This window comes from Ptychodera flava, chromosome 19 (genome assembly GCF_041260155.1).
Source record: "Ptychodera flava strain L36383 chromosome 19, AS_Pfla_20210202, whole genome shotgun sequence".
Taxonomy (NCBI): Eukaryota; Metazoa; Hemichordata; class Enteropneusta; family Ptychoderidae; genus Ptychodera; species Ptychodera flava.
Window position 1 is genome coordinate 5,281,776 of NC_091946.1, and position 14,212 is coordinate 5,295,987.

The 14,212-nt window shown below is 35.3% G+C and overlaps 1 protein-coding gene across 1 annotated transcript in view; it reads left to right on the forward strand.

Moving 5' to 3' along the window:
- The window catches only part of LOC139118443 (run domain Beclin-1-interacting and cysteine-rich domain-containing protein-like), a 37,066-nt gene extending 27,588 nt beyond the window's left edge, over window positions 1–9,478 (forward strand). Inside the window, exons 11-19 of the mRNA XM_070681740.1 lie at window positions 245–322; window positions 3,273–3,346; window positions 4,397–4,461; window positions 4,598–4,836; window positions 5,063–5,124; window positions 5,395–5,548; window positions 6,142–6,232; window positions 6,867–6,939; window positions 8,663–9,478. Coding sequence (XP_070537841.1) covers window positions 245–322; window positions 3,273–3,346; window positions 4,397–4,461; window positions 4,598–4,836; window positions 5,063–5,124; window positions 5,395–5,548; window positions 6,142–6,232; window positions 6,867–6,939; window positions 8,663–8,726 — 900 coding nt within the window. The 3' untranslated portion in view covers window positions 8,727–9,478. The remainder of the gene's footprint in view (window positions 1–244; window positions 323–3,272; window positions 3,347–4,396; window positions 4,462–4,597; window positions 4,837–5,062; window positions 5,125–5,394; window positions 5,549–6,141; window positions 6,233–6,866; window positions 6,940–8,662) is intronic.
- Window positions 9,479–14,212: the final 4,734 nt, after the last annotated feature.

Below are 14,212 nucleotides of genomic sequence, written 5' to 3' on the forward strand. Positions count from 1 at the left end.
TACATGTGTGGTACTATATGGATGTGGGTGTGTGTTTACATGTGTGGCACTATACGAATGTGGGTGTGTGTTTACATGTGTGGTACTACCAGGGTAGATATGTTGGTGTGTATGTGATGTACCTACAGTATGGATGTAGGTGTGCGTATGTGTGCTTGTGCACATGAGAAGCCCTACATGTGAATTTTATTTGATCTGTTCATTTCTGTTCAAATAATGATAGTTTATATCTTGTGCATTTCAGTTACTTCCATTACCCAAGTCTTTCCCCATTTCACCCGACGATGGAGAGAACTCTGATCTGGTGCTACCCAACAAAAATGTAAGTTCACTTTGTTTTTATCAAGCAAAATATATTACTGCTATTATTGACAATTGATATGTGAAGTTCAATCAGCATTTCTTCTTGAAATGTCAAAGTGTAACAAACCTTGCTCAATCAGCGTCTCTTGTCTCTCCTTAAATGTCAAAATGTTACAAACTTGCTAATATGTCATCTCTAGTCATTGTTTATGAATTGAAATATAGATGTTAATAACCCATTCATCTGTTTGAAAATTCATTGACAACATCATATGAATGAAATTCACTCATTGCACAAGAGATTTAGCGGCACCACAAAGGTCAGGTGGTGCATTATCTTTGCATGGATTTTGAATTCGTCTGATGTAAATGCTGAAATTTTTTGAAACGGTGCTTACAAGTTTTAAATGAATAACAGCTGTCTGTACTTTTGATGATACTTACATAATGTTTTTTTCTGATATTAAAAACGAGGGCATTTTTTATTCTTAAGTGTGCTGAAATACACAGTATTTGGCTGGCCAACATAACACATTATGTACAATATGTGAGAGTAGACAAGTGAATTCTAATGCAGTCTTGAATTCAGTTCTTCAACAATAATGCTGAACATTACACACATACAGAATTTGTTGATAAATTGAAAACAGGGCATTATGACATGATTCTTGAAAGTAGAACAAGATACTTTGTAAGATGGTAAACAAAACCAGAGGTAAATGCATCAAAAGTTACAGATACTGGAGGTTTTACACACTGCAATGTTAGCTTTACGTCTATGTTGACAGTATACATTGATATTTTCCTCATGTTGCAACAAAACCTTTTGGTTTTGTAGTGCTATTTTCTCATAAATACATTTCAATATCCAGCAGTACACTAACAAATGAAGGCATTCATGCACAGGCATTTTTCAATGTTAATATATAATAAAGCAAAGTGAAAAGTACATCCAGTTCTGGTAATTATTTAGCTCAGTTTTTTTTTAATTGCTGCATTTTTGTTTTACCATGTTTTAGTGATTTTTATCATGTTCTGGTGAGCCAAAAAGGTTATAGGATGTGCAAGCAACCTACAGTACATTTTTTCATAGAGGCATATATAGAAATCTCAATGTTTTGTTTGATTTTAATGTACCGTATCTTAGGCTTTACTTCATCTTATAGCTCAATATCATAAATGTACCTGGTGCATGCTTGCCACATATGTACAGATGTAATAAGTTACATAATTCTTGAGGGATAATCAAACATGTCCAAAAATAGCCTTATATTGGGTGCAAGCAACTATTTTTTATGGTAGGATGAGCCTTGAAAGTGAAAGACTTAAACTTTTGCTCAAAATTTCAACAACGAAGCTTTCAACTTTCTTTTACCAAATCAAGACTAGAAATCAGGGTCACCTTGCCAATTGTGGTACTAGAGAGACAAATTATCTTATATATAATATTGATATTTGAAATTCAAATCGTTGCCATCCCTGTGTTAACTCTATGGGGGAAAATATCTCTTTTGACATTCAGAAAGCTAAGAACCCAAAGAGTTGTACAATGAGCGTCTTCAAGCAGTAGACCAAATATGTATTGTAAAAGTTTGAGACTTTGAAGATCTGTCCAAGAGGTGCATTGTACCATGACTGTTGATGAAACTCACTTTAAACCCTTTTCCTGCCAGACAGTATCACTTCCCCATCAGCTAAGGCAGTAAAAGCAGTATTGAGCCAAAACATAACATATTTTAACCCACTTGGCTTGGTATGTTATTGCATCTTTAATCCAAAAATATCAAGTTTACAGTATTTATGTTTTCAACAGTCTTCAAATGTACAGTATTATGTTAAAATTCACCATATGGAATATGTCTGGTTTCATTAAGGTGGTTGGAAAGGCTATTTTTGCACCAATTCTTTTCTCAGAGTTAATGTCAAGTTTCAAGTGTTGGAATCAAGATATTTAGTTCAAATTTTCAGGATAACTCCCTTAGTTAATATTTTCTCCACAGAATATAAAAATTGTATATTTGCAGCCATGATTTTGAAATATGACACCAGTAAATATTAAAATTTAATTTTTCATATTTTTTTTACATATTTAAATTTCATAATAATTTGATAGTATCAATATTACCAAATTAGTTATAAATATGTTAACACTATTTATTGTAAGATTTGTACGGCAGGATTTGTAAATAAAATTTGTTTTTATGATTTTACATGGGTTTATATATCAAAAAATTATTAAAAATTCTTTCAAATTTCAAAATGTGCTTTTTCAAAAAGTACTTCAAAGACAGCAAAATTGTGCCGTACAAATCTTATCTGTAACCTTGTTAATAGGCTGTAAAAATCCCATGTCCATATCTCATTTCAAAGTTGGATTAAATTGGTATACAATTATGTAGGAAAACTGTTATTCTGTCAAAAATGTTGAAAACAAGCCATATTTGCACCCCTCTTTTGATGTCATAGAGCAGTTTTTTTTGGTTAATCTCACTTTTGACACCTCTTTGACACTCAAAGAATCTAAAAATGCATTTACAATAGCAGTCACTCACTCTGAATGCCAGCACCACCTTGTCAAACTTTCCTGAAAAACAGCAAATAATGACTTTCCCTTTTCAAACATTTATTAAAAGCTAGGGGACCTTTACCATAGTTAATACACTAAGGACTCCCCAACTTCTTCTTATTTGGTCAGTTTTTCAGAAGTTTTAACAGGCTATAACTCTGCAATGCCTTTGTGCCCAAATGTCTAGTTTTTTTTATTCCACAGAGAATGTTGACTACTTTTACATTTTAATAGTTGTGTTGAAATTTATAACTGACGCTCTAGCCTTTCCAACCACCTTAACTTTAACTATCTTGACCTAATGGTGAAATATGGACTTGGCAGGAAAAGGGTTAATATTGCACTGGAATATTCCAATGTTTTCCACAATGGAGATGATGTTTACCATTCTGTGCACCAACAGATCAGAGTTCGGGGCAATCTGGAGTGGGCACCTCCAAGACCTCAGATCATCTTCAACATCCATCCAGCACCAAGGTAAGTGTCAATCATGAGATAAGATAGCTTACTGTACATTTAATTATATTCCTGTTTGACTCAAAAGACAAGAAACCAAAATCACCATGTAACTGCAGTAGACATAATCATTGAAGCCTCAGTGGTTGCATCTTTCACGTTATTTTCATGATTTTTGTTTCAAACTTAACCGTGAGAAAGTTTGATCACTTTACTCAACAAGGCATGTGTACCTGCGTGTTACTAGAGTAGTAAATATACTGTGTGCGTAAATTTGAATGTAGAAATGATATCCAAGTGTGGAGCCTTAAGCATGGCTAGCTATTAAATTCACAGCTTCATATCAAACTTTGAACATTATATTCATTCCAAGTGAAAATGATACAAATTTGATACAATGAATGGCAATACTGCATTAAAGTTTATTGATTTAGTATACAATGTATTTCAGAATGTAGGATACATGTATACAAGATTTTGATATCATCTACCACTCAAGTATGTGATGTCTTTCAGCTTTTCACTGAGTAAATTTAACCCTTTGAGTGCCAAAGTCGATTTTTGTTGCCTTTATACAGTATAATGCCAACAATTTCTTTCAGATGTAGACAATATTTTCTGATTTTCCCAAAATTTTGGTCAAAAGTATAGCCCATGAAAATCTATGTCCATGAAGTCCAAAATTATGGAAAAAATTACAGAAAAATTCATAAAAGTTGGTAAAATGTTGCCCTGACATCTTGGGGGAAAATTATAGTGCTCAAAGGGTTCAGCTAAAATCTTGCAACACAGAGATATTAAGGCTATCACTTTTGATACATTTTTCAAAATGTCCAGTGTGTAGTTTATTTTGCTATGGAGAATAACATTAAACTTAATAAGATCCGCATTCCAAAGTGCATTCTTTCTCAGGGTTCAAAACTTCCGTTTTAACACAGATTTCTTTGTTAGATTTATTTCATAGCAAAACTGAAATTGAAATGTGATGTAGTTGTAAATTTCATGATTGACCTTTTCATGTGTGTGGTTGATTTCTCTTACCCTGCAGTATTTCTTTTTTTGCAATTTCAGGAGAAAAGTGATAGTGGCCAAGCAAAACTACAGGTGTGCTGGATGTGGGATGAAAATTGAACCAGGTCAGTGTGGTGAAAAGTTTTTCCTGAAATTGCCTTCATTTACTCTAACTTGAAAGAATCAATATCAATATCCAGCTCAAAGAAATGGAAATGTCATAAAGCAAATTCTGATAATATACAAATTCTTAATTTTCAGGTTATTTGAAAAGACTTCGATACTGTGAGTATCTAGGCAAGTTCTTCTGTCACTGTTGCCATGCCAACTCCCTGTCACCGATCCCAGCGAGAATCCTAAGGAAGTGGGACTTTCGGAAGTATGCAGTGTCAAACTTTTCCAGGGATTTGATCATCAAGATGCAGAATGATCCATTCTTCAATGTCACAGACGTGAACCCATTGCTGTATCGGAAAGTCAAGTCATTAGATGTTGTCAGGGTAGGCTGGGATTTCTCTTGTGTAACACACACAGACACCCAAACACACAGATACCCATGCACACAGACACCCACACATACAGACACACATACACCCATACACACAGGAACTTATGATTATTACTACAATATCACATATATCTTTCCAGTGAAGTTTACTTTAACAATATTCTAGTCCAAATGAATCTTTGTATGGTGCATATTGACCTGTCATTTTTTCTTTTCAGGAACTTAGAACTCAGTTATATTTTTTGAAAGATTTTATACGAACATGCAGGCAGGGTCAGAGGTAAGTCCTCAAGGTACTATGCAAAGGTTCTGAAAAGCGCCCTCTATACAATGTTCTTTCAATGGATTGTATGTATTAACGGTTCTTGATGTCATACAGCTGTTTATCCATTGTATTTTGGTGTAGGGTAGTACCGGTACATGTCAGCAAGCCTCATTGTTGCAATTACAGGCATTATGTTAGTTCACAAAGATGTTAAGGCTAGGACTGTTATTGAAATAAGGGAGCATGATATAGTAAATGAAACGTGTAATTTTGTATCTACACCAGCATGTGGAATGAATTTGACAAGAGGCCACACCATCTTATCCACGACACAAATATTTACTCCTTGAATGATCTGATAAAGGTCAGGAACGGTGACATGGCCATTGAACTAAAAGAGTTGGTAGAAGACGCAATTATCCATGTCAAACAGTGTCAGGTAAGCATGAGTCTTTTTATCTTCAGGATCTTTGGGTTAAATGTTTTTCTATTTCCCTATAAGTATTGTAGGTGTTTAATAGAAGAGTTAGTTTTTAGTGCATTATAAAGATCCTTAAACATCAACAATAACTGGAAAATCAGTAATTCCAAACAACATAGTTTTAAACATCAGAACTTCAGTCACCTCCATTGACACGTCACCTAAAACATGATAGTTTCTCAGGTCAAAGTTAACCCCTAACGTACTAGTACTCTTTTCCAAGGAGTAAAGGCAATGGAACACAGAAAATGATGAAACTTCTCTGGATCATTTCCTGTACGTAAAGTTTTGTGATGAAACTTGATAAAGCACAATAGGACATCTATCACATTTTCAAGAACACAAACAATTGAACATCAGGATGTAATCCAGGTTGGAGTGTACAATTAATCTTTGTAGCATCTGTTTGTAAGTTTAGAAACTTTGCTTATTACAGTCAACATATTACAATTGTATGATATTAAAATCAAAAAACTTTATCACTTTTGCCAGTGTATTAAACTGTGTTATGAATAAGATGGATACATGATTTTTGTAATGTTTTCTTCCAGCTGTGTCAAGCCAAGGGTTTTATCTGTGAACTGTGCAATAATAGTGAAATTATCTTTCCCTTTGACCTTGGTAAATGTGTTCAGTGTCAAGGTGAGTTTATTGGTTTGTGTAAACAATACAAATCATGGTGCAGAAATATCCAGACACTATGGCATAGTGATCCAAGCCTAGTTGTAGAGCTGTACGAACCCTGTGACACAAACTGACACTGTCAGTCGTCAGAGATTACCAAGAGAAATCAGAAATGAAAGAGCTAATGCATACAGTAGAGGGTCCTCAAAAAATTCTGAGCGAGCACATCCAACACTTCTTCCTCCCAAAAAATTGTTAATCACTAAAGATCATAAGAATAAGGCAGTTTTCATACGATACCTCCTTTGGATGAAAGACTAAGGTTGCAACAAAGAAAAAAACTAGGTATCAAGGCCATCTTGATCTCCAGAGGAAATTGCTTACGTGTCTTCATCGTCACTGGCATCTAAGACTTCTTAGATATTAAACCACTGGAAACTTACAAGACTTGTTCATGGATAGTGGTGTCTACAGTATCTGCCTTCATATAAGCAAAATTTGTGAGTCTCAGAATCATCTGCATTAAGAAGCTGTGTGTTGAATTCATTGATTATCCCTTAGGGGACTCTCAACGCATGTAGTTCAGTGCAGTAGGGTCTGACGCTGTTTTTGAATATTGAAATGACTGATAATGTTTGTATGTTTTATTCAGCGTGCTGGGCCTGTTACCATAGGAATTGTTTTGTGCCAGAGAAATGTCCAAAGTGTGAAAGAATCAGAGTGAGGTAAGCAAGATCAGATATGAACAAATGCTCCAACTTTTAACCTGTTCACCCCCAATTCCCTGTAAACAGGTCTGCACTCACCATTGATAACAATAGGTTTGGGCCAAACCATGGTGGTGAAGGGGTTAATGTTGTAAATTTTCCAGGCTACAAGTATCAACCTGTGTAGTGAGGTATACTGTACTATTTAATATTTGGTCTATACACCCATAGTTCTCCATGTGTACCAGGTCCAGCCAGACTGTTTAGATGCTAATAACACCAAAGAGTGCAAATGGAGAGGTTTACAGGACATGATTGCAACGGTTGATGATGTCATCATTTTTGCATTCAAGCAATAATGTACAATGTGTCTTCTTCTCCCAAAAGTATATATTATAAAATAAATAACAGATTAACCCTTTGAGCGCCAAAGTTGATTTTTGTCACCCTTATAAAATATACCTAAGTCAATTTTTGTCAGATTTTTGCCAAAATTTTGATAAAAAGCTGTGGCAATGAAATTTTGTGTTCATTTGGTCCAAAATTATCAGAAAAATTACAGAAAAATTCATAAAAATTGGTAAATGTTGCACTGAAATTTTGATGGAAAAAAGTACAGCATTCAAAGGGTTAACTACAAAGTGTAATCCAAGCCAATACCAGTGAAGCGTACCCGAAATTAAAATTCAGTTGTCAATAACAGCATTGGACAGTAGGGAGTTTGAAATGATATTTGGAGTACCAGTGTAAAATAGAAACTATATCCATCAAATTTACATCAAGGTACAAGTAGTAGAGCTTTAATCTGTTGACTACCATGGTTTGAGCTGATCCATTTGTCTTCACAATTAACCCTTAAAGTGCTGTAATTTTAATACCAAAATTTCAATGTAACATTTTTACAAATTTTTATGAATTTTTATGTTATTTTGTTGATAGTTTTGGACTAAATGGACATACCTTCTTATTGGCTACATTTTTGACCAAATTTTGGAAAAATCTGAAAAAGATAGTCTTGATCTGAGGAAAGTTTGCGTTATATTCTATATGGGTGTCAAAAATTGACTGTGGTACTCAAAGGGTTAAAGCTTGACCTCTACATTTGAAAATGGGTAAAAAAAGGCTTAAAGACTACTCCCATCATGCACTAATGTCACTTACCTATCAATGGGCATCATTACCTTACCTGACCAGTTCACCAAATCTGCCTGTAAATAGGGCTGTATCCACCATGAAAACAATATGTTTGAGCTAATCCACTGTGGTGGACAAGTTAAGGTAGAACGCACCTCGGGGACAGACATTCGGACTCTCAAACTTTTACAATTCTCTTCTGATATACCACATGTTTGGGTTCATTTTAAAGCTCTTGTGAAGAAAAACTTTTCACTGGCTTAGTTCCTCGAAATTTGAAAATTTTTTTTTTCTCCATAGAGTTAACACAGGGATGGCGGCCATTTTGAATTTCTAATATCGGTAAATCTTGGGTAATTTGTTTCTCTAGTACCAAAATTTGCACGGTGACCCCCTATTTTTATTCTTGATTTTGATAGAGAATGATTGAAAGATTCCTTGAGGAAAGTTAGAGCAAAAGTTTAAGTCTTTCACTTTTGAGGTGCACACTACCTTAAATAATTTACTATTTTAGGCTAGAATAACACCATTGTTTATGTGGGCTACCTTTGGAAAGAGTCTGGTTTTCATACAGACATTGAAGTTACGTTTGATATTTTTTTTCCAGACATTTACGAATGCAGAAGGTCAAATCAGAAGAGGAAATGGAGGAAACAAATGACAAAACGTAACAATACAAGATTGACAAGCACACCAAGAACATTTTGTCAGGAATATTTACCAAAAAGGAGTAGTCACCCTTCCTATGAAATCACTTAAGTAAAACGGGCACTGAAGGTTCCTGGCCTCATGGAGAAGTACAGTTTTCATCTTATTAATGCTACCGACTTTAACTCTGCTCGCTTACAACTACGCGCATTTCCATACTCTACACCGAACAAAACCAAATCAGCACAGAGTAATGATGAGAATTTAGAAGTAGGAAACAAAGTGGGATATAAGTTGCTGGTTTGTGCAATCAATTGGCCCAATGCCAGACTTTAAAGATACCTAGTTACTGGAACTTTGCATATGTCTATATATGGCAAAGAGGCAAGTCAGCCATGGTTACGTGTGAAATGTTACTATCACTTCACGGAACTGGTGGCCTTCTAAGTGAAAATTGATGACCTGCTTCTCTTACTACAGCTGACTGAACTCCCCCACTTGCTGGATGTTATCATCAATTTTATATCATTTCTGTGCTGAGGCATGTATGTTTTGGACATCCGCTACTGAATGATTTTCAAAACAAACTGCATTTTCAGCTATCCTGTCAGCAACAAGGCAGTCTGTATATTTCCCAGATCTAAGTTAGGTTTACAAATTTCAACTTTAAGAAATCAAAATGCCATATCATACTATCATATATATTTATAAATGTGTATTATCCCAACTGAATGGTCTTCACAATCAGTGCCATGCGCAGCTTTAAAAGGAAACGGTCATCTGAACTGCACCTGTGCGAGTTTCTTGTTTACAAACAATGTATTTCGTGCACGATATCTAGATGCACCTCATCAACATAGCTGCAACATTTAAATTATAGGATGTAGATTATAACAGACATGTTTTAACTTTCATCAATCACCATTGTACCTTGGATACAGTGTTTACATTGGTCATATGGGTCCCATACGAGTACGACCTTTGAGCACAGTTCCAACGACTGTATCCCTTTAAAGAGTCAGTCAGAAAAGTTTTTTTCCGACGACCAAGTCTGAAGGGTTTGTTTTGTTGACACACATCCTGAGGATAAGAAAAAGGCAATCGCTGTAACTTTTAATTGTAATGATTCTCATCAGTTTCGTTCAAGAAGAGAGGTATACTTTCTTCTCTCTGAAGTAGTGTGTATTGAAATACAAAGCATTGTTATCCCCGCGAACACAATACAGTGTGTATGATAGGCAATGTTAGACTGATAAATGAATTGTAGTCTGGACTAACTTCATTTACCAATAATAGCATGGAATGTTACACACATACAGGCTACGTTGACAAATCATACACTGGGCATTTCAACATTACTTTGTCTTTGTGAGTAGAACAAGAACCTGTATTTTAACAGAACAAAAATACTGGATCATAAAAATAAAAAGTTACAGCTAATAGAGAGCTTTAACTGAGCTCATCGGTATTGACATAATGAACTGTAATGGTATTAGGAAAGTATGTGTCCAAAAGAACAATTTGACATGTTTAGAAAAAAAACTGCCTACTGACATAGAGTGAGAAAGTAACTCTTTGGTTTGCATGGTGTACATACACCATATTTCTTTTCAATTGAAAAATGCAGCTTGTAGCCTTGAAATTCAAGAAATTATTTACATATATTGAGCTATTTTGGTATTGGGAATACGTGCCTTACATATTTGATGTAATAAGAGTGCACAAAACTTGCAGCTTATAATTATAAGTAAGAGTATTTATTAATAATTTTTTGTTGCATTTAAAATGAAACAGAATTTGTAATTATGCACTCAAAGTGAAAGTGTGACATCTTGTATTAAGATATTTTATGTTTGGCTGAGATAAACATATGTGAGGTAAAAAATTGCTTGTCCAGCATATGCCGGTAGTGGTACTTTTAGAAAATGTCCCACATGCAAATGACTCTCCTACTGAAAGAAAGTGCAAAAAAAAGGGAAATGGTGCAAACCTCTCCATAATTGTCATATTTCATTATTCAAATTAGGTATTAAAAGTTGCAGATAAGCAAGACCCCCTAAGTTTAACGAAATAAGTACACTTTTTATGGCTGTTCTGTTTTAGTTGCATTTATATTACTGCTACATATATCAAAAAGAGGTCCAGATTTGAGTTCTGTGTAGGACGATATTATGAATTTTATCAACATATATAAAGATTGTTCCTGCTTATTTTATCCACATCTTATATTGTTAGTTTAGATGACATTTTTTGTGTGTTCTCCATACTTTGTATCCTGATGAAATTCAAACGCAATCACCAGGTTGTAACACAGTCTCCCTGCATTTGGATGACTGTGTTACAATCACCAGGTTGTAACACAGTCTCCCTGCATTTGGATGACTGTGTTACAATCACCAGGTTGTAACACAGTCTCCCACCAGGTTGTAACACAGTCTCCCTGCATTTGGATCATGCTATGATAACCTAATGACATCCAACATGCTTGTCTTCATGGTCAAAGGTCACGACCATGGATCTTGATGATAACCTGCACTGAGCCCATGTTACTAACCATTAGTAAGCTATAGCAATGTATCTAGATCAAGCTAACAGAAGCACAGTAACTGATAACAAAGAAGGATAGAGGAACACGACTAACATCTAGGGCTTGACTTCAGAACTTCCGTTTCTCTCAACTACATTTCTATCTTCTTGTTTCTGTCTATCTTTGCCTTACACAAATTGCACGTTTCGCTTCCAGGTCTAACTTTTGGAACAAAATCTACTCCAACATGCACTTTTGATAAGAAAGTTCTGTAAGATTATTTAAAAAGTGATAGAACAAAACGCACCCTTATGACAAAGTGTCCAGTAATAAGAAACCGATTCCATATTTTTGGGATGGTAGAGAATAATATGCATTTTAAAAGGTCTTGTAGAGTCTTCATGATCAAGTTACGGGGCAACTTACTCAGTGTTGAAGTATCAGTTCAGCAATCCTAGACCCCTCAGATAGGTACCAGTTCAAAACCATTACAACTTAACTTCAAAACTATCATTATTCATAATCTGTATTCTTTAAATTCCCTTCCCTCCCCTATGTATTGACACTCCTTCAAAAATCTAGTAATATACCAGTCTTGAAGTATCTCCCCACCCCTCCAACCAGTGTTCTACAATCAAAACTTTCCCTGTCTCTCTTTCTGATCCTTAACTGCGCATACCATGTCACATGAATTTTTTAAGCGTTTTAGAGACATTTTACCAGTATACAAGGGAGAGATTTTAATTTCAAGCAAGCAAAAAACCGATGTAAGTTATAATGTATGTGCTCGTTTCTTACAATAGCACTCTCCAAGGAATGAATTGCATTTGACAGTACTAATCTTTAATGATTTATTCATCATGTAATTCAAAGTTACAACACAACTGTACCTCTTTTCGTTTTCTTCACCCAGACTGCAGGGGTGGTCATTCAGCTGTGATTTAGAGTGCCACCAGGGACTGTATTGCTACATGTAAATTTCATATTTCATAATTAAAGTATATTTATTCAGATGATTAAATGATATGTGGCTCAATATTTTACATGTCTCTGCACCAAGGTGCTTTGTCAAGCAACAAGTTTGCTAATGCTATTGCTAACCTGTATGTCTGTGTGCATTTGTGTCTGCTTGTATGTGCATCAGTGTTGTATATGTACAGTAAGTGCAAGAAAATTTGTCATATTTTCCAAGAGTGTTTTCTCATAACATTTTCGAGGAATTGTTGCAATGCTTTTGTAGATCCGAGTGTTCATGTATGAATATTAAATAAGTAAGAAGATATATATCTTAAACCCTTTGTAATCTGACCCCCCCCCCCCCCAGTTACCAATGACATGATGAGGAGATACACCCTAAATGTCGCAAAGAGTTTGTTATGCAGCAGCAAGGCATTCTGGGTAGCATGAATTAGTCAAGCACTTGTCTTGTGACCCTTGACTGTCTTTATGACATGCCTCATCCAAAATTGCTCCCTCTATAGGATTCAATGGTAACTTGATGACGTAGTGGGCCGCATAGTCATCATTTTATTGAAAGTGAACTGGAACCATTTTCAACTTGACAACTTCAGGATTTAAAAATAAGCCTAACTAAAGCAAGCTGGGCCATTATAGTGTGAAAGTGATTCCGAAGAAAGTAAAAATCTTTCTTGAACTTACAGTATCTTGAATGACAAACTTTGAGCATTCCCGCTGGTTCAAAAGAGCGGGTGTAATGGTTCTACTCCGGAATAAAAAGGACGCGATGCGTACGCCGTTCTACATACTCAGTACGCCCAAATAAATCACGTGATGCCGGTACAAACAAACCCACATGTGTACTGAACGCGTATGGAAATACACGTACGTCTATGCGCGTTTGCGCACATGGCTTTGTTTGTACCGTGGTCGATTCGAATCCGGGTTTGGCCTATTCAAGAGCGACCGCTGTTAGTGAGTTGCAGCAAGTCATGGGTAATACTGTAATCTAGAAAACATCAGACCTAAGCCTGAATATTGGTAGTAAATCAGTCGCGTAGGATAAGATATTTGAACAAACAGTTACCAAACAGTCAACCGAGTTAAGTATGATAATTGAATATCATAAACATTACATGATTCAAAAGAAAATAAGGAACGAGATTTAAATGTTGTATTTCGGTTTCCAGCGATATCGTTTTTGAAAGGCAAAATGATAATTGACTCATACTTATTATGTTTATGCAAATATGAAAAGTTTGATATGACAAAGCAAAATGTAAACTGCCAAAGTAATATTCTTTACTTGCTTCATCATATATGACCGCACAATTAACCTTCATTTGAAGTATTCTCTGATTCTCTGAACTTTCCACATCAAATTCGCCAGTGCACTGTGTGGTCGCTATAACAACCACCGCACCAGGTAACACTGGGGGTTCCTTGTTGATTCTCAGTTGCCCTGACAGCAAACAAATTTTAACATTTGGTCCATACCACTGAGGCTTTGTCCTCAACAGGAATCCAGACAATGAACGTCAATGGGCTACCTTTTTTGAAAAGTCCGTATTTTTACCATTTTTGTTTTAAAATCGACAACAGTTTCTTGTTATACTCCCAGCAAAGCAAAATATACACAGAATTCATCTTATTAACTCAGCCTGCACATGACTAACTGCATTGTTATCGTTGACAAGTGGATTCTGATCAGGACTTGGATTCAAAGGTTGAAATTAATGGTTCATTTTAAATTTGTAGACGTTGTGTTAACAAGCTAAATAGTATGATGTACTCTAATATGCTTTTTTTCGAGATGAACAAAAAAACATAGTTGACTTGTAAACAAAACAAGTGATAAACATCAGTATAAGGGGCGCTGCACCCAATACATTGTATTTTGCTCAAAATGACTTTTGGCAAATATTCATTCAATTGTAATTAATTGTTCAACCTGCGATCACAATATTGGTTGGGTTCACCTATTAGCTTGTAAAGCAGTTGTAAGTTGCGTGATACAGAAGTGTT